Source organism: Manis pentadactyla, chromosome 10 (assembly GCF_030020395.1).
Source record: "Manis pentadactyla isolate mManPen7 chromosome 10, mManPen7.hap1, whole genome shotgun sequence".
NCBI classification, from domain to species: domain Eukaryota; kingdom Metazoa; phylum Chordata; class Mammalia; order Pholidota; family Manidae; genus Manis; species Manis pentadactyla.
In genome coordinates, this window is record NC_080028.1 from 6,694,312 (window position 1) to 6,711,460 (window position 17,149).

Sequence of the window (17,149 nt, forward strand, 5' to 3'; positions counted from 1 at the left end):
GCAGGATCAATTCCAGAGATCACTGGTTGGTTCTCAGAGCTGGTGAAAGCAGGGGAGTCAGGCAGGTGGTGGGGACCTCTCATCTCCTCTCCCTGTACCCTGGGTCAGCACCTGGAGAGGGCAGGAGGGACAGGACTTTAATGGCGACACCCACACCTGACCTGTCTTCACGCCCCACAGTGTACCAGGCGAGGTTGGCTTAGTGCATAGGGTAAAGGTCAGCTTCAGCTTTAAAAACAGCACCCCGGCCGGCTGAGCACACCGTGTGTGCTGAGAGCTCCCAGCCAGGCCTGATCCCAGGAGCAGAGCATTGTGAGGGACAGCAGTGTGTGAATAGGAGCCCGGAGGACACTGAGGCAGCCATGGGGCTGCTGAACGGGGATACACTGGGGCCCCTGGCCATGGCCCTGGCCATCTTTCTGTTCCTGGTGGACCTGATGCACCGGCGCACACGCTGGGCACCCCGCTACCCGCCCGGCCCCTTGCCGTTGCCTGGGCTGGGCAACCTGCTGCAGCTGGACTTCCAGGACCTTCCTCGCAGCTTTGGCCAGGTGAGGATTGAGGAGGGTAGTGCATTGGGTAAGGGGCAGAGGTCCTGGGGTCCCCGTGTAGCAGCAGACAGTGGGTGGTGTGTAAGTCACAGGCTGGACAAAAGTTAGGCCCAGAGTAGGAGGCAGGGGAGAGGTTTCCTGCAGGGAGGCATCTGTGCAGGGCCCGAGTAGGGATTTGGTTTACCAAGGGTCACAGGGAGCAAAGGTCTGGAGGGGCATGAGACTAGGCAGTGGGTTTGAGATATACTGGGTAGCATTGAAGTGTGTGAACCCCAGTGACTTCTGATTATATCAGAAAGAAATTTCTTGAAACTGGTGGGGTGTGGGGCTCACAGTGGGTTTAGGATCTAGTTGGAAAAATTTGAAAGTCCAGTGTGCACTTGCATGCCCCCTGATTGCAAGTCCCATGTGAACTTGCATGCCCCCTTATTGCAAGTCCCATGTGCACTTGCAAGCCCCCTGATTGGAAGTCCATAGTGCACTTTCATGCCCCCCGATTGCAAGTCCAATGTGCGCTTGCATGTCCCCTGATAGCAAGTCCAATGTGTGCTTGCATGCCCCCTGATTGTAAGTCCAACGTGAACTTGCACACCCCCTGATTGCAACTCCAATGTGTGCTTGCATGTCCCCTGATAGCAAGTCCAATGTGCGTTTGCATGCCCCCTGATTGCAAGTCCAATGTGCGCTTGCATGCCCCCTGATTGCAAGTCCCATGTGTGCTTCCATGCCCCCTGAATGCAATTCCCATGGGAACTTCCATGCCCCCTGATTGCAAGTCCAACGTGCCCTTGCATGCCCCCTGATAGCAAGTCCAATGTGCGTTTGCATGCCCTCTGATTGCAAGTCCCATGTGAACTTGCATGCCCCCTGATTGCAAGTCCAATGTGCACTTGCATGTCCCCTGATTGCAAGTCCAGTATGAACTTCCTTGCCCCCTGATAGCAAGTCCAATGTGCGCTTGCATGCCCCCTGATTGCAAGTTCAACGTATGCTTGCATGCCCCCTGATTGCAAGTCCAATGTACCCTTGCATGTCCCCTGATTGCAAGTCCAACGTGAACTTGCATGCCCCCTGATGGCAAGTCCAATGTGCGTTTGCATGCCCCCTGATTGCAAGTCCAATGTGAACTTCCAAGCCCCCTGATTGTAAGTCCAATGTGCGCTTGCATGCCCCCTGATTGAAAGTCCAATGTGCCTTTACATTTCCCAGATAGCAAGTCCAATGTGTGCTTGCATGCCCCCTGATTGCAAGTCCAATGTGCACTTACATGCCCCCTGATTGCAAGTCCAATGTGCACTTACATGCCCCCTGATTGCAAGTCCCATGTGCGCTTGCATGCCCCCTGATTGCAAGTCTCATGTGCACTTTCATGCCCCCTGATTGCAAGTCCAATGTGCGTTTCCATGCCCCCTGATTGCAAGTCCAATGTGTGCTTCCATGCCCCCTGATTGCAAGTCCCATGTGAACTTGCATGCCCCCTGACTGCATCAGGAGGAAAGGTCTTCACAATGGAGGAAAGGACTCTGGCCCTGGGCACCTTCTAAGCAAAGAAACCCAGGTTGAGAGAGGACCACGGACCCAGTTCAATGGTGTTGCCACTGAGGGTCCTCGGGTCTCGGTGCTCACCTATGAACTTGGTTTCTTCACCAGCACAACAGGATGGTAACTTGGCCTACTCACAGTTTGGTGACCTTTACAAAGTCCTGGCTGGCAGGGCTCCTCCAGGGAGAGGTCCTCAACCATAGAGCATGTGACCCTGGCGTCATCATGAGGCTGGGTGTCATCCTTGCTGCTGCTCACTGTGGCCCTTCCAGGGGCTCCCCGAGATTAGCGCCGGGAGTCTGAGGCCAGCAGGCTGCCTGATGCGGCCAGGCTTGACCAATGCCCTTGACGCTCGTCCTGCAGCTGCGGCGCCGCTTCGGGGACGTGTTCAGCGTGCAGATGGCCTGGACGCCCGTGGTCGTGCTCAACGGACTGGCGGCTGTGCGCGAGGCGCTGGTGGACCGCGGCGAGGACACCTCCGACCGCCCACCTGTGCCCATCACCACACTCCTGGGTTTCGGGCCTCGCTCCCAAGGCAAGCTGGGAAGGAGCACCCGCGGGGTGGGGCCTGGGCCGGCAAGGACCGGACGCCCGGGAGGTCTCCATGTGGGGCAGACAGAAGTGATGGTGAATGCTGGGTCCAGGGCACGGAAGAAGTTCTAGGTTCCAAGGCTGGGGCAGGAAGAGTGTGGCAGGGAAAGACCTGGCCCGATGCTGGTTGGGCGGGTCTGGCATCAAACCCTGGAGAGAGGGCTCAGGAAAGGTGGGAGGACTGAGTGGTCGCAACCTTAAGGGGTCCTTAAGGAAGGGGCGGCACACTAAGAGCAGAAAAGGGGTGGAGCAAGTGCAGAAAGGGGCGGGTCGGTGAATAAAACGGGGGACGGTTCGGCCCTGAGTTAGCCGACCGGAGGCGGAGTCTCAGGAAAGGGGGCGGGGAGGTTGAGCTCAACAGGGGACGGGCCGAGGTTTGATTGGCAGTGGCGGAGCCGCGGCCGAAGCCGCAGCTCAGAGGTCGGAGGACGGGACGTGCGCTCTCCACCAGGCACGCCCACGAGCCCGCTCCGCCCCCAGGGGTGATCCTGGCTCCCTATGGGCGCGCCTGGCGCGAGCAGAGGCGCTTCTCTGTGTCCACCATGCGCAACTTGGGCGTGGGCAAGAAGTCCCTGGAGCAGTGGATAACCGAGGAGGCCTCGTACCTTTGTGCCGCCTTCTCCGACCAAGTTGGTGAGAGTCGGGCATGGAGGGTGGGCTGGACACAGGGAGGGTGAGGCTGGGAGGACAGCAGGCGGCTCCCTCAACTGCTCGGTCCCTTCCAGGCCGCCCCTTTAGCCCCAACGTGCTCCTGAATAAAGCGGTGAGCAACGTGATCGCCTCGCTCATATTCGGGCGCCGCTTCGAGTACGACGACCCACGCTTCCTCAAGCTATTGGATGTACTTCAGGACGCTGTGAAGGAGGACACGGGGCTCCTGCGCGAGGTGCGTGGGTGGAGGCGCCCGGGGGCCCTACGGGGCCAGCCCCATGGAGGTGGCCTCCACCCTGCAATGGAGCGTGTCACTCTGATCCCTGAGATTGGTCCATCCTCTCTGATGGACGATTCCTACGGACGAATGGAAAAGGGCATTGGAGGAGAGGCCACTGCAAGAGGAAAGGCCTGGAGGTGGGAGATCGCAGACACAGAGCTGGGAGAGGTGGGCCCAGGTCAGCCCTCCCCAGAGAAGGCTGACAACACGGGACCCGGAGATTTTACATTTATCCTTCTGGGTGTAGGGCCAACAGAGAAAGTCAAGACCCCCAAATAGGGAGGAACCAGGTCACTGGTGGGGAGACCCTGCAGGCACTGGGCACCTGACTGGTACTTGTGACACCTGAGCCCAGGAAGTATCCAGGATCCCACACCTTGGCCCACGCAGGTGCTGAACTCGATTCCTGTGCTCCTGCACATCCCGGGGCTGGCTGGCAAGGCCCTCCAAGGGCAGCAAGCTTTCGCGTCCCTGGTGGATGAGCTCCTCGCTGAAAACAAGATGACCCGGGACCAGGACCAGCCACCCCGAGACCTGACTGACGCCTTCCTGGATGAGGTGGAGAAGGTGAGGTGCCAGGAACAGGAACAGTGGTTGTGGATTTAGGGGGCCAGGAAGCAAAGGCCAAGAAGGTGTGGGCAATGATGAGCCAGTGATGGGCCACCTGGGCTGAAAGGGGCAGAGTTGGAGGCCATCTGGGGGTCCACCTCCTGCCCATGAATGCTCCCTCTCTGTATGGCCCAGGCCAAGGGGAACCCCGAGAGCAGCTTCAGTGAGGAGAACCTGCGCCTGGTGGTGTTTGACCTGTTCTCTGCTGGGATGGTGACCACCTCGATGACGCTGACCTGGGCCCTGCTGCTCATGATCTTGCACCCGGATGTGCAGCGTGAGCCCAGCTGGAGGGCGGGGTGGGATGGGCATGGGGGGCAGGGAGAGGCTGGGGCACTCAGCCGGGTTTGCCCACTACGAGCTCTGAGCAGACGCTGATCCAAGCTCAGGGATCAGAGTGACACGCTCCTCCATGTGGGGACACCCCGACACAGAATCAGGACAAGGCTGGAGTCCAGTGCTCTGGGTCCTGAATACTGTAGGTCGATTGTTGGTGTAGGTCGTGTCCAAGAGGAGATTGATGAGGTGATAGGGCAGGTGCGACGACCGGAGATGCAGGACCAGGCCCGCATGCCCTTCACCATGGCCGTGGTCCATGAGGTACAGCGCTTTGGGGACATCATCCCACTGAACTTGCCCCACATGACAACTAAGGACATCGTCGTGCAAGGCTTCCTCATCCCCAAGGTAGGCCTGTGGCCCTCCTTGCCACAGCTCAACGCCACCTGGTGCCCCAGCAATGGGCACTGCCCGGTGAGGCCAGGCCTGGACCCCAGGCCACCTGACCCTCATTTCCACAGGCACCAAAGGCCACACTGGGTGCGGGTGGGGATGCCAGCAGGCGGGCCGGCCTCATCCGCTCAGGGCCCACTCGGGTGAGGCACCCAAAGTGAAGTGTGCCTCACTGTGTTGGAGGAGCCCGTGCACGCTTCAGGGACTGGGACAGGGGGGGCACCCATGGGAGGCGGGTCACCTGCCCTGCCCTGGGGACTGGGAGGGCGTCGAGGAGCTTCTTGGGCTCAGGGTTACCAGACAGAGTCCAGGTGTGTGCCAGGCACAGCGTGTCCACTCGTGGCCAGGAGCAGGGATGCCTGCGTCCCCCAGTGAGACCCCACTCATGCAGGCATGTCCCTCCAGGGGACCACGCTCATCACCAACCTGTCGTCAGTGCTGAAGGACGAGACCGTGTGGGAGAAGCCCTTCCGCTTCCACCCCGAGCACTTCCTGGACGCCCAGGGCCGCTTCATCAAGCAGGAGGCCTTCATGCCCTTCTCAGCAGGTGCCTGCGGGGTGTGGGGCTGGCAGGCTCCTCCCTCGGCCGACTTGGAGGGGTGGGGCCGAGGCCCCCAGGCTCACTGAGTCCTCCAACGCACCCGCAGGCCGCCGCTTGTGTCTAGGGGAGCCCCTGGCCCGCATGGAGCTTTTCCTGTTCTTCACCTGCCTCCTGCAGCGCTTCAGCTTCTCGGTGCCCGCTGGGCAGCCCTGCCCCAGCGACCACGGGGTCTATTCATTCTTGGTGACTCCGTCCCCCTACCAGCTGTGTGCTGTGCCCCGCTAGATGGGGACCTAACCCACACCCGCCCCCCCCGCGGCTGCCTGTTCAATAAAGCACTCCGGGGTTGACTTACCTGACTTCCGAATCCCACCTACGCACCTGTGGTGTTCATGATTCCACAGCCGTCCCCTGCCCCTGCCTTATCCATCCCTAACAGGCATTTGACCCCAAGGGAGGCCTGGGTATACTGGGGCTCAGAAGAGACAGCTTCTCCCAGTCACCCACGGAGACCCAGCACTGGCACCTGGGCTTAGGGACAAAGTCCACCCTGAGGTCCTGGCTCCTCCTGGGAGGGGCTACAATAGGCTGCTGCCAGCGACCAGCCGGTCATGCGCTGCGGGGTGGGCATGGCCCGCTCAGCCTGATGCCCAGCTTTCAGCCTAAGCACACCCACCTCTCACCACGGGCCAGCAGCTCCGCTGGCACATTTTTTCCGCCACCCCCCTTTCTCTAGCACACCCCGCAGGGCGGACTCTGGGAGGGTCACGATGTGATGTGCCGGGGTTACACCCAGAGCTCTGTCTTCGGGTGCCGGAGCTCTCCTGGGAAGCCCTGTCGCACTGCAGGAGTGAGCCACCTCTCTGAGCCTCTTGGTCACCACCGCTGGGATGGACCCCCTTTGCCAGCCCCACATGGTAGCCATGGCCAGGTCCCTGCCCAGCAGGAGTTGCCACTCAGGGCCACAGTGCAGGGGGAGGGGGACACTCCTCTGGGCCCCTTCCCAGTGAAGGCAGCATCCTCTGAATGGCCGGGTTCTTCCGAGGTTTCAGCAGGAGCAGGCGTGAGCTCTGTGCACCACAGGCATGCTCTGGAGGCAGGGAGACAGGGGTCAACCTTGGACCTCAGCGAATCAGGGAGGGCAGAGGAGGAGGGGCCCGGCGGGGGGCCACTGAGGAGAGCACTCAGGCCCCGGCGGGGGGCCACTGAGGAGAGCACCCAGGCTCTGGTCGCTGCTCTGCCACAGCACGCTGACTTGGCCTGTCCCCCCTGCCCTAGGCTTTTGTTTCCCCTTCTGGCAATGAGATGGGTGCACCAGGTAACCACTGGCACCTTCTGCTCTGACTTCTGGGGCTGTGTGCAGCCGCTAACCAGGACGAGGACTGTGCTCCCCACCTGGTGCCCACCCGACCTTTGACATGCTATAGGACTGAGTACTCAAGCTTCAACCCAGGGTCCTAAGGGCAGTCTGCTTAGCACAGCCTTGGGCAGACCTCGTGGTGCATTCAGGTGACAGCTCAGGGACCACAGGAACTCAAAGCACAAGACTTCTTGTGAGAGGATCCCCCCACCCAACAACATCCCCAGGGGTCCCATCTTCTAAATGCCCTCAGGACAGGGAGCTCCGTCCCCCTAGCACTCAGGGAGCTAAGTCTGCCCCTTTGCACTGAGTCAGAAGGCCTCTGAGTACCCAGTGCCACGTCAGGGCTTCAAGGCAGGAGGTGCTGTTCCTGCAGCTCATCGGGACAGGGTGTGTGGACGGGCCACCTTGGGCCTGGGAACATGAGGCCCCTGACGGGGGCAGCCAGACCTGCAGAAGCAGCCACTTACACAGTGGGAGTAACTGGACACTGTCTCATTCCCGGCTCTGAGTCTTGGGGATGTCAGGGGCTGGGAACAACCAGCCCGGCCAGGGCCTCCTCAGCAGCTGGGGGACCCAGCCCCCAGGACTTTCCTCCTTGCTGTCCTCCTCAGAGGCCTCTAGGAATCACAAACAGGCACGCCTGTGGGTCTCCTGCTGGGAGGACCTTTCCCCAGGGCCGGGGAACCCTCGGATGCCAGGCAGCAGAGCAGCACTGAACAGAGCCCAGGTTTGCCACAGCCTGACGGGACTGGGCTTGAGTTCCTGCCACCAGGAAGGAAGCAGGAGGCAGGGAGTTTCTCTAGGGAGGTCAGTGCATCGCGCTCAGTCGGCTTCTCCTCATTCTGAGGGGCGTGATTCTGTCCTTGGTGTTTGACTTCTGACCGCTTTTAACCATCGCCTCTTTCACACCCTTCGTTCTCCACACCTGGACAGGTGGGGATAAATCCCTGGTGTCTCTCCATTAAGCCTAATGGGGTTTCAGATCACCAAGCTGGTAACCATCCCACCTGGAGTCCTCACCCTGTCATGTCACTAAACCACAGGAAAAATCCACGTTGGGCTTCTCTCCTGGCCTCTCAAACATTTCAAACCCAATTGAGAGGCCAGTCCTGATGTGCCCTGATTCCTCAATGTTGCAGAGAATAAGGCCTGTCCAAGCCGTCTGATGGGGAATGGTGTCATTAGTCGACATCCACATCAAATATTGAGTGAGAGGTGTCCCCCACCTTGGCACGGTGACAGTAACAATGGCCTCAAGACTCCAGAGGGATAGAGAATTAAGAAGTCTCAGTTGTAGCAATTCGACTAGCATCAGACTTCTCAATGCCACCCCTTGATGTCAAAGACTATGAAAAATATCTACAAAACTCTGCAGGATAGTGATTTCCTAACTACAATTTTATACCCAGCTGAAGTATTAGTCAAGTATAAATAAAGACATTTTAAGACATGTAAAGTCACATAAACAACACTCACGGGACTAATGAGATCAACAAAAATGACAGAGTTCTGAAAACCTGGCGCTCCAGATGAGCAATGATGAAACTACCAAGAATGGTGAGACAGCTTTTCATAAATTTGGGAATTAACCAAAAGCTCACAGCTACTCAAGAGCACTTCTTTTCAAGAGCCTCAGAAAGAAAGGCAAGCTCTGTGTCCTTTAATCTTGCCTAGTCCCCAAGGCCCACTCTCCAGTACAGCAGTAGCTTGGAAAAGTAACTGCCCGCAATCCCAGGGAGGCTATGCGGTGCCCTGAGGGAGCACGTGGGGATGGGGCATGCGCAAAGCCTCACGGCCAAAGACTTGTCAACATCTCACCCGTTGGTGGTTCCCTGGGAGACCCCGATTGCAGGGCAGCCTGTGTTGGATTTGAGGGCTCCCCTAGTGCAAAGAGCCTTTTCCTCTTGAGAGTTTGTGGGCAGCAACCAGAGCCCGTTTTTAAATCAAAGCTGCCTGAGGCAGTGCTGAAGAACTGGGGTAAGCAAAGCACTAACCACAAAGCTCAAAATGAGCAGGTGGGGCAGGAGGTGTCCATAGGGCTTTACATTCCTGGGAATCTAGCAGGCCATGCACACGTGTCGGGCCGTGTGTTGCTCAGGGAGGGAAGACCTGTGCCTGACGTGGAGGTTCCGTGCAAACAGCAAGTGAAGGCTACGGGAAGCTGTAAGGTCCAGAGCCTGTGCCTGGCTGAGTGACAGAAGCCCCGACCACACAGCAACTCTGGACAGCAGAGACTGCGAGACTCACGGTTTCCGGGCATTCCAGGACGTCTCTAACCAGCCATCAGCTGGACACTAAGCTAACTGAGTGGCCACACATAACAAGCAACAGGGACCTTATAGAATGAGTGCAGAAAAGTCACTCATCAAAGAAACCTCTACAACTGCAATCCTGGGGGACAAGGAGAGTCTGATCTCCAAATCTGCCACACTGTATGACTTGACATGAGCAGCATTCAACAGAAAGTTACAAGAGAGACAGAGGAACAAGGAAGTGTGGCCCATACACAGGAATAAGGGCGATCGACCATGACTCTGATGCCGCAGTTGCTGGACAAAAACCGTGTGTCACCAAATTCAATATGTTCACACAAATCAAGTCACCATGTCTGAAGCACTGGAGGAAAGTGTGGAAGTGACATGTCACCAATTGCTGACTCCCCATAGTGAAACAGAAATTATGAGAAGGACCCCAGTAGAAATCCTGGAGTGGAAAAGTACTGTAACTGAAGTGAAAATTCACAACACAGACAACTCAAGAGAAGGTATGAACAGGCACAAGAAAAGTCAGTGACCTGGAAGACCGGTCAGCTGAGATGATCCAGTGCGAGGAACAGGAACAAAGTGTATTTCAAACATACAGAATCTTGAAAGCTTCAAGAAAGATGTGAGATGTGCCTCATCATGAGCAAGAGAACCATCCTCCCAGATGTTCACATCCGATTTTAAATCAGCACCACAGAGGCCAGGAAGGGTGACCCTCAGAACGTTACGGGTGGATGTCACAAGCGTGGGAAAGGGCCTCCAGGCTCCACAGTGGCCAGTCAGGAGAAACGGGGAGCTCAGAGAACAGCCCTGTGGCCCCCTACGCCCAGGTGGATGCTGGCCTCAGCGAGGCCACAGCCTCGGGCCCTGGGCTGTGCTGCGGGGCAGGGGACGCTGTGCACTTACTGGGAGCAGCCCCTGGTGGAAGAGGTGCAGTCTGGGTAGCCGCGGGCACCACTGAGAACCAGGGAACTTGGTGCTGGCTGTGTGTGTGCTCGTGTGTGTGAGTATGTGTCCCGGAGTGTGGGAGGCTGTGTTCTTGAGAGTCGTCTGAGTGTGGCTGAGCGTGTGCGTGTGTACATTTGTATATAGTGGGACTGTGTGCATCTGTGTGTGTGTGTGTGTGTGAGCATGAGGGTGGTGCCTGAGACTGCATGATTGGTTTGTGTGTGATTAGGTGTGTCTGTGTCTGTCAAGCATGCAGGGTGAGGTACGGGGACAGGGGGGAACCTCTGTCTTCCTCTGTGTCCCTGCCCCCGTCCCTGCACCTGTGACCGCTCTCATCAAGCAGGCATACCTGTCCTCCCAGGTGAAGGCTGCTTGGTAGCATGCAGGTAAGTACAGGAAGGAAAGAATGTGTCTGGGGATCGGGCTGTGACCACATTAGCATTGTGAACCTAATGTCGACAGGCAAGTGGCAGGATCAGTTCCAGAGACCCCTGGTTGGTTCTCAGAGCCAGTGAAAGCTGGGGAGTCAGGCAGGTGGTGGGGACCTCTCATCTCTCCCAGTACCCTGGGTCAGCACCTGGAGAGGGCAGGAGGGACAGGACTTTAATGGCCGCTCCTACACCTAACCTCCATGGCATTTCCTGAAAGTGTAATGGCATTCCCCTCTGGCAGCACTATATTCCTGACAGGTTGGCGTAGTGCAGAGGACAAAGGTCAGTCCCAGCTTCCTTCATAAACACTGCCGAGGCTGGGTGAGCCCAGGGGTGTGTTAACTGTGGCCTGGTCCTAAGAGTCTGGTGTGGTGAGAACTTCCAGTGCACCCAGAGGAGCCTGGAGGGCACTGAGGCATCCATGGGGCTGCTGAGCGGGGATACACTGGGGCCCCTGGCCGTGGCCCTGGCCATCTTTCTGCTCCTGGTGGACCTGATGCACCGGTGCACACGCTGGGCCCCCCGCTACCCACCTGGCCCCTTGCCGCTGCCTGGGCTGGGCAACCTGCTGCAGCTGGACTTCCAGGACCTTCCTCAGAGCATTAGCCAGGTGAGGATGATGGGCACATTTGGGCAGGGCAGCAGAGGCCCTGGGGCCTTCACCTAGGAGCAGACAGTGGGTGGTGTGTTAAGTCACAGGCTGGAGAAAAGCTAGGCCCAGAAGAGGAGGCAGGGAAGAGGTTTCCCGCAGGGGGGCATCTGTGCCAGGCCGAGGTAAGTTCTGGTTTACAAAGGGTCAGAGGGGGAAAGGTCTGGAGGGGCGTGAGACTAGGCAGTGGGTTTGGGATCCAGTTGGACAGCACTGAAGTATGTGAACCTCAGTCCCTTTTGATTACATCAGAAAGAAATTTCTTGAAATGGGGTAAAACCTGCAGTCATGAGCCACTTTTAAACCCTGAAATTCAGGTGAGAAAAGACAGGAACCGATTCAAATGTGTGAGCCCTGGGGTCTCACTGCTCACATGTGAACTTCGTTTCTTCACCTAGACAGTGGGATGCTAACTGGTCTACTGACAATTTTGGTGACTTTTACAAAGTCATAGCTGAGTAGGCTGATAAAATGAGAGGTCCTAAACCATAGAGGATGTGATCCCCAATGTCTCAAAGCCAGATGTCACCCTTGTACCCGTTAGCTGCCAGCGGCCCAGAGGTTCCCCCAGATTAGCGCCATGAGTCTGGGGCCAGCAGCCTGGTGTCACTGGGCTTGATCAACACCTTTGACACTCGGCCTGCAGCTGCGGCGCCGCTTTGGGGACGTGTTCAGTGTGCAGATGGCCTGGAAGCCCATGGTCGTGCTCAACGGACTGGCAGCTGTGCGCGAGGCGCTGGTGGACTGTGGCGAGGACACAGCCGACCGCCCACCGATGCCCCTCACTGAGCTCCTGGGATTCGGGCCCCTCTCCCAAGGCAAGCTAGGAAGGGGCACCCACGGGGAGGGGCCTGGGCCGGCAGGGACCGGAAAACGGGGGGTATCGACGTGGGGCAGACAGAAGTGATGGTGAATGCTGGGCCCAGGGCACGGAGGAAGTTCTAGGTTCCAGGGCTGGGGCAGGAGTGCGGCGGGGACGGACCTGGCCTGATGCCAATGTGGGTGGTTCTGGCAGCGAGCAAGGTGAGAGGCCTCCTCAAATGTGCTACCTCGTGCACGACCTGATCAAAAGAGGGACAGAAACAACAGCGGTTCTTGCGCAGGGGGCTGGAAGTCCAAAGAGAAAGAGGAGGCACGGCCTATTCCTGATTGGCAGACGAGCCCCCTCGCAGCCAGTGGGCGGGGTTTACACACTTCTTCAGCCCCGCCCATGCAGTCGCCCCGCCCCCAGGGGTGATCCTGGCCCGCTACGGGCGCGCCTGGCGTGAGCAGAGGCGCTTCTCTGTGTCCACCATGCGCAACTTGGGCCTGGGCAAGAAGTCCCTGGAGCAGTGGGTGACCGAGGAGGCCTCATGTCTCTGTGCTGCCTTTGCTGACCACCTTGGTGAGTGTTGAGGTATGGAGGGTGCGCTGGACACAGGGATGCTGAGGCTGGGAGGGTAGGCAGGTGGCCCCCTCACCTGCACGGTCCCTTCCAGGCCGCCCCTTTAGCCCCAGTGTGCTCCTGAATAAAGCGGTGAGCAACGTGATCACTTCGCTCACCTTCGGGCGCCGCTTCGAGTACAACGACCTGCGCTTCCTCAAGCTATTGGACCTATCAGAGGATGTAATGAAGGAGGGCACAGGATTCCTGCACCAGGTACAGAACCCTGCAGAGACAGCTCCTAGGGGAAGGCCTCCTCCCTGCAATGTGCCTCCCCGAAGGAGCATTCCTACAGAGGCATGGAGAGAGGGCATTCCAGGAGAGGGAATTGCAAGAGGAAAGGCCTGGAGGTGGGGAATCGCAGACGACAGAGCTGGGAGAGGACAGCTCAGAGCGAGGAAGCCTGAGAGAAGGCTGAGGAAACTACCTCCTTCGCTGGAAGCCCCTCCAACCCTGAGCTTTTAGGTTGTTTATCCTTCTGGTCCTAGGGCCAGCAGAATGGGTCAAGGACCCCAGTAGGAAGGTACCAGGGGTTGCTCTGGAGCAGAGGGGACCTGACTGGTACAGTTGACACCTGAGCACAGGAATGACCTTAGGCCCCACATCTTGGCCCACACAGGTGATGAACATGTTCCCAGTGCTTCGGCACATCCCAGGGCTGTCTGGCAGGGTCTTCCAAGGTCAGAAAGCCTTCATATACCTGGTGGATGAGTTGATTGCCGAAAATAGGATCACCCGAGACCAGGACCAGCCACCCCGAGGCCTGACTGACGCCTTCCTGGATGAGGTGGAGAAGGTGAGGTGCCAGGAACAGGAACAGCAGGTATGGATTTAGGGGGCCATGAAGCAAAGGCCAAGTAAGGTGTGACCCATGTATCAGCCAGTGATGGGCCACCTGGGCTGAAAGGGGCAGAGTTGGAGGCCATCTGGGGGTCCGCCTCCTGCCCATGAATGCTCCCTCTCTGTATGGCCCAGGCCAAGGGGAACCCCGAGAGCAGCTTCAGTGAGGAGAACCTGCGCCTGGTGGTGGCTGACTTGTTCTTTGCCGGGATGGTGACCACCTCGATCACGCTGACCTGGGCCCTGCTGATGATGATCTTGCACCCGGATGTGCAGCGTGAGCCCAGCTGGAGGGCGGGGTGGGATGGGCATGGGGGACAGGGAGAGGCTGGGGCACTCCACTGGGTTTGGCCACTAGGAGCTCTGAGCAGATGCTGGGCTTCAGCATGACCCCCTTTTCCAAGTGTGCATAGCCCTACCCAGGAGTCAGCAGGCTGTTGGAACCTAACACTGTGAGTTTTGACCACTGCGTGGTCCCTTAACTGTCCAGGTCGTGTCCAAGAGGAGATTGATGAGGTGATAGGGCAGGTGCGACGACCGGAGATGCAGGACCAGGCCCGCATGCCCTTCACCACGGCTGTGGTCCATGAGGTACAGCGCTTTGGGGACATCATCCCACTGAACTTGCCCCACATGACAACTAAGGACATCGTCGTGCAAGGCTTCCTCATCCCCAAGGTAGGCCTGTGGCCCTCCTTGCCACAGCTCAACGCCACCTGGTGCCCCAGCAATGGGCACTGTCCGGTGAGGCCAGGCCTGGACCCCAGGTCACCCGACCCTCATTTCCACAGGCACCAAAGGCCACACTGGGTGCGGGTGGGGATGCCAGCAGGCGGGCCGGCCTCATCCGCTCAGGGCCCACTCGGGTGAGGCACCCAAAGTGAAGTGTGCCTCACTGTGTTGGAGGAGCCCGTGCACGCTTCAGGGACTGGGACAGGGGGGCACCCATGGGAGGCGGGTCACCTGCCCTGCCCTGGGGACTGGGAGGGCGTCGAGGAGCTTCTTGGGCTCAGGGTTACCAGACAGAGTCCAGGTGTGTGCCAGGCACAGCGTGTCCACTCGTGGCCAGGAGCAGGGATGCCTGCGTCCCCCAGTGAGACCCCACTCATGCAGGCATGTCCCTCCAGGGGACCACGCTCATCACCAACCTGTCGTCAGTGCTGAAGGACGAGACCGTGTGGGAGAAGCCCTTCCGCTTCCACCCCGAGCACTTTCTGGACGCCCAGGGCCGCTTCGTCAAGCAGGAGGCCTTCATGCCCTTCTCAGCAGGTGCCTGCGGGGTGTGGGGCTGGCAGGCTCCTCCCTCGGCCGACTTGGAGGGGTGGGGCCGAGGCCCCCAGGCTCACTGAGTCCTCCAACGCACCCGCAGGCCGCCGCTTGTGTCTAGGGGAGCCCCTGGCCCGCATGGAGCTTTTCCTGTTCTTCACCTGCCTCCTGCAGCGCTTCAGCTTCTCGGTGCCCGCTGGGCAGCCCCGCCCCAGCAACCACCGTGTCACTACCTTCATAGTGACCCCATACCCTTACCAGCTGTGTGCTGTGATCCGCTAGTGAGGGATACTAACTCTCAGTCTTCTCCCCAGCGGTGTTCTTTTGTACAATAAACTAGTCTGGGGGTGACCAATATGTCTTCTGAATCATACCTGGGCCCCCTGCAGTGATCGGGGTTCCCCAGCCTCCCTAGGGCCAGCCCCTTCCCCTGCCTTATCCATCCTTACCTGGCATTTGACCCCAGTTGGAGGCCTAGGTATACTGGGGCTCAGAAGAGACAGCTTCCCCCAGTCACCCATGTAGACCCAGCACTGGCACCTGGGCTTAGGGACAAAGTCTGCCGCCCTGAGGTCCTGGCTCCTGCTGGGAAGGGCTACAATAGGCTGCTGCCAGCTGCCAGCCGGTCAGGCCCTGGGGGTGGGCAGGGCCCTCTCAGCCTGATGCCCAGCTTTCAGCCTGAGCACACCCACCCCTCACCACAGGCCAGCAGCTCAGCCGGCACATCTTTTCTGCCACCCCCCTTCCTCTACGACAGTCCAACAGGGCAGACTCTGGGAAGGTCAGGATGTGATGTGCCAGGGTTACACCCAGGGCTCTGTCCTCGGGTGCCGGGGCTCTCCCAGGAAGCCCAGGGGCAGCCCACCTGAGCCCCTCAGTCACCCCCACTGGGATAAGCCCTCTTTGCCAGCCCCACAAGCTTCTCATGGCCAGGCTCCTGTCCAGTAGGTCTTGCCACTCATGGCCTGGCTGGAGTGCGGGGGCACTTGTGTGGGCTCCAACCAGTGGGGGCAATGTCTTCTGAGTGACCAGGGCTGGCCTGGCTCTTACAGATCATCCCCAGGGATAGGAATGAGCCTGTGGGCCACAAGCATGCTCTAGGGATAGGACCCGACATTGGACCCATGTAAGACTGGGATGGCAGAAAAGGAGACCACACTGGGGCTATGGAGGAAGACAGCATGGTTTTCATCTTTGCTTTGACATGACACTCTGTGACCTGGGCCTGTCCCTCTGCCCCAGGCTTTTGTTTCTCCTTCTGACAATGAGATGAGTACATCAGTTGGCCACTGGGTCTTTGTGCTGTGACTTGTGGGGCTGTGACCTTGTGAGTGTGGAGCTTTGGCCAAGTGCAAGGACTCTGGTCCTCCACCTGTGCCCCCTCCCCCCCTCCCCCCGACAGTGGCTGGTTCAGGACTGAGCACTTGAACTACATCCCAGGGATCCTAATGACAGTTTCGTTAGCTGAGTCTTGGGCACAGCCCCCTGGTGCATTTTGGTCACAGCTTCGGGACCACAGACTCTCAGGGCACACCCCACTCTGACTCTTCACCAGAGACCCCCACCCAACTGCATCCTTGATGTGGGTCCCCAGCATCTTCTACAAGCCGTCATGACAGGGAGCTCCCCATCCCCCAGCATTCAGGGAACTAGGTCTGTCCCTCGGCACTGAGTCAGTACCCACTGCCAGTCTGGGCTTGGTGCTAAGAGGTGGTGTTCCTGCAGCCCACTGGAACAGGGTGTGTGGACGGGCTACCTTGGGTCTGGGAACATGTGAGGCCCTGAAAGGAGGCAGCTGGATCTTCAGAAGCAGCAGCTCAGAACTGAGTTTACTGGACACTGTCTCATTCCTGGCTCTGAGTCTTGGGGATGTCAAGGGCTGGGGACCAGCCCGGCCAGGGCCTCCTCAGCAGCTGGGGGACCCAGCCCCCAGGGCTTTCCTCCTTGCTGTCCGCCTCAGAGGCTTCTAGGAAGCACAGACAGGCATGCCTGTGGGTCCCCTGCTGGGAGGACCTTTCCCCAGGGCCGGGGAACCCTCGGATGACAGGCAGCTGTGCAGCACTAGAAAGAGCCCAGGAAGATCAGATGACTGGCAGAAAGGTCAGAGCATCTGGCTACCTGGTCTCCTGCCCACCCCTCTCCAGGCCATGAGGGTCTGAGAAGCACTGGGCCACCCGTGCCCTCTGTGGGGTCACCCAGAACTGGGGGATGCAGTCCTCCTGCAGCAGTGTGGGCTCCACTGGCTTACCTGAGGGTTATACAGGTCTCTTCTTTGGGACCTTTTTATTTTCCTGGGAAGAAAGGAGGGGCATGGTGTTTGGCTGGGACTACATGATAGGGAAATGAAGGCTTCACCTCACAAGACAGGGGAGCCAGGATTCACACCACCTGCTCACACCATATCTGCCTTCTCCATGACCCCCCACCCCACTGCAGTGCTGTGGGGCTTCTCAGAGGGACTTAGGCAG

At 58.8% G+C, this 17,149-nt stretch overlaps 2 protein-coding genes across 2 annotated transcripts; both read left to right on the forward strand.

The window, feature by feature from the left end:
- Positions 1 to 211: 211 nt before the first annotated feature.
- On the forward strand, positions 212 to 5,828 carry LOC118935231 (cytochrome P450 2D17-like). Its single transcript, XM_036931341.2, has 9 exons — positions 212 to 551; positions 2,457 to 2,628; positions 3,165 to 3,317; positions 3,410 to 3,570; positions 4,006 to 4,182; positions 4,360 to 4,501; positions 4,724 to 4,911; positions 5,362 to 5,503; positions 5,604 to 5,828. Exons 1-9 carry the CDS (start codon positions 363 to 365, stop codon positions 5,780 to 5,782), a joined length of 1,503 nt encoding a protein of 500 aa, XP_036787236.2. The 5' UTR covers positions 212 to 362; the 3' UTR covers positions 5,783 to 5,828.
- A 4,983-nt stretch (positions 5,829 to 10,811) lies between these two features.
- LOC118935232 (cytochrome P450 2D14-like) lies at positions 10,812 to 15,022 on the forward strand. The gene is made up of 9 exons (XM_036931343.2): positions 10,812 to 11,113; positions 11,799 to 11,970; positions 12,384 to 12,536; positions 12,631 to 12,791; positions 13,195 to 13,371; positions 13,551 to 13,692; positions 13,906 to 14,093; positions 14,543 to 14,684; positions 14,785 to 15,022. Exons 1-9 carry the CDS (start codon positions 10,925 to 10,927, stop codon positions 14,961 to 14,963), a joined length of 1,503 nt encoding a protein of 500 aa, XP_036787238.2. The 5' UTR covers positions 10,812 to 10,924; the 3' UTR covers positions 14,964 to 15,022.
- The last annotated feature ends 2,127 nt before the right edge of the window (positions 15,023 to 17,149 follow it).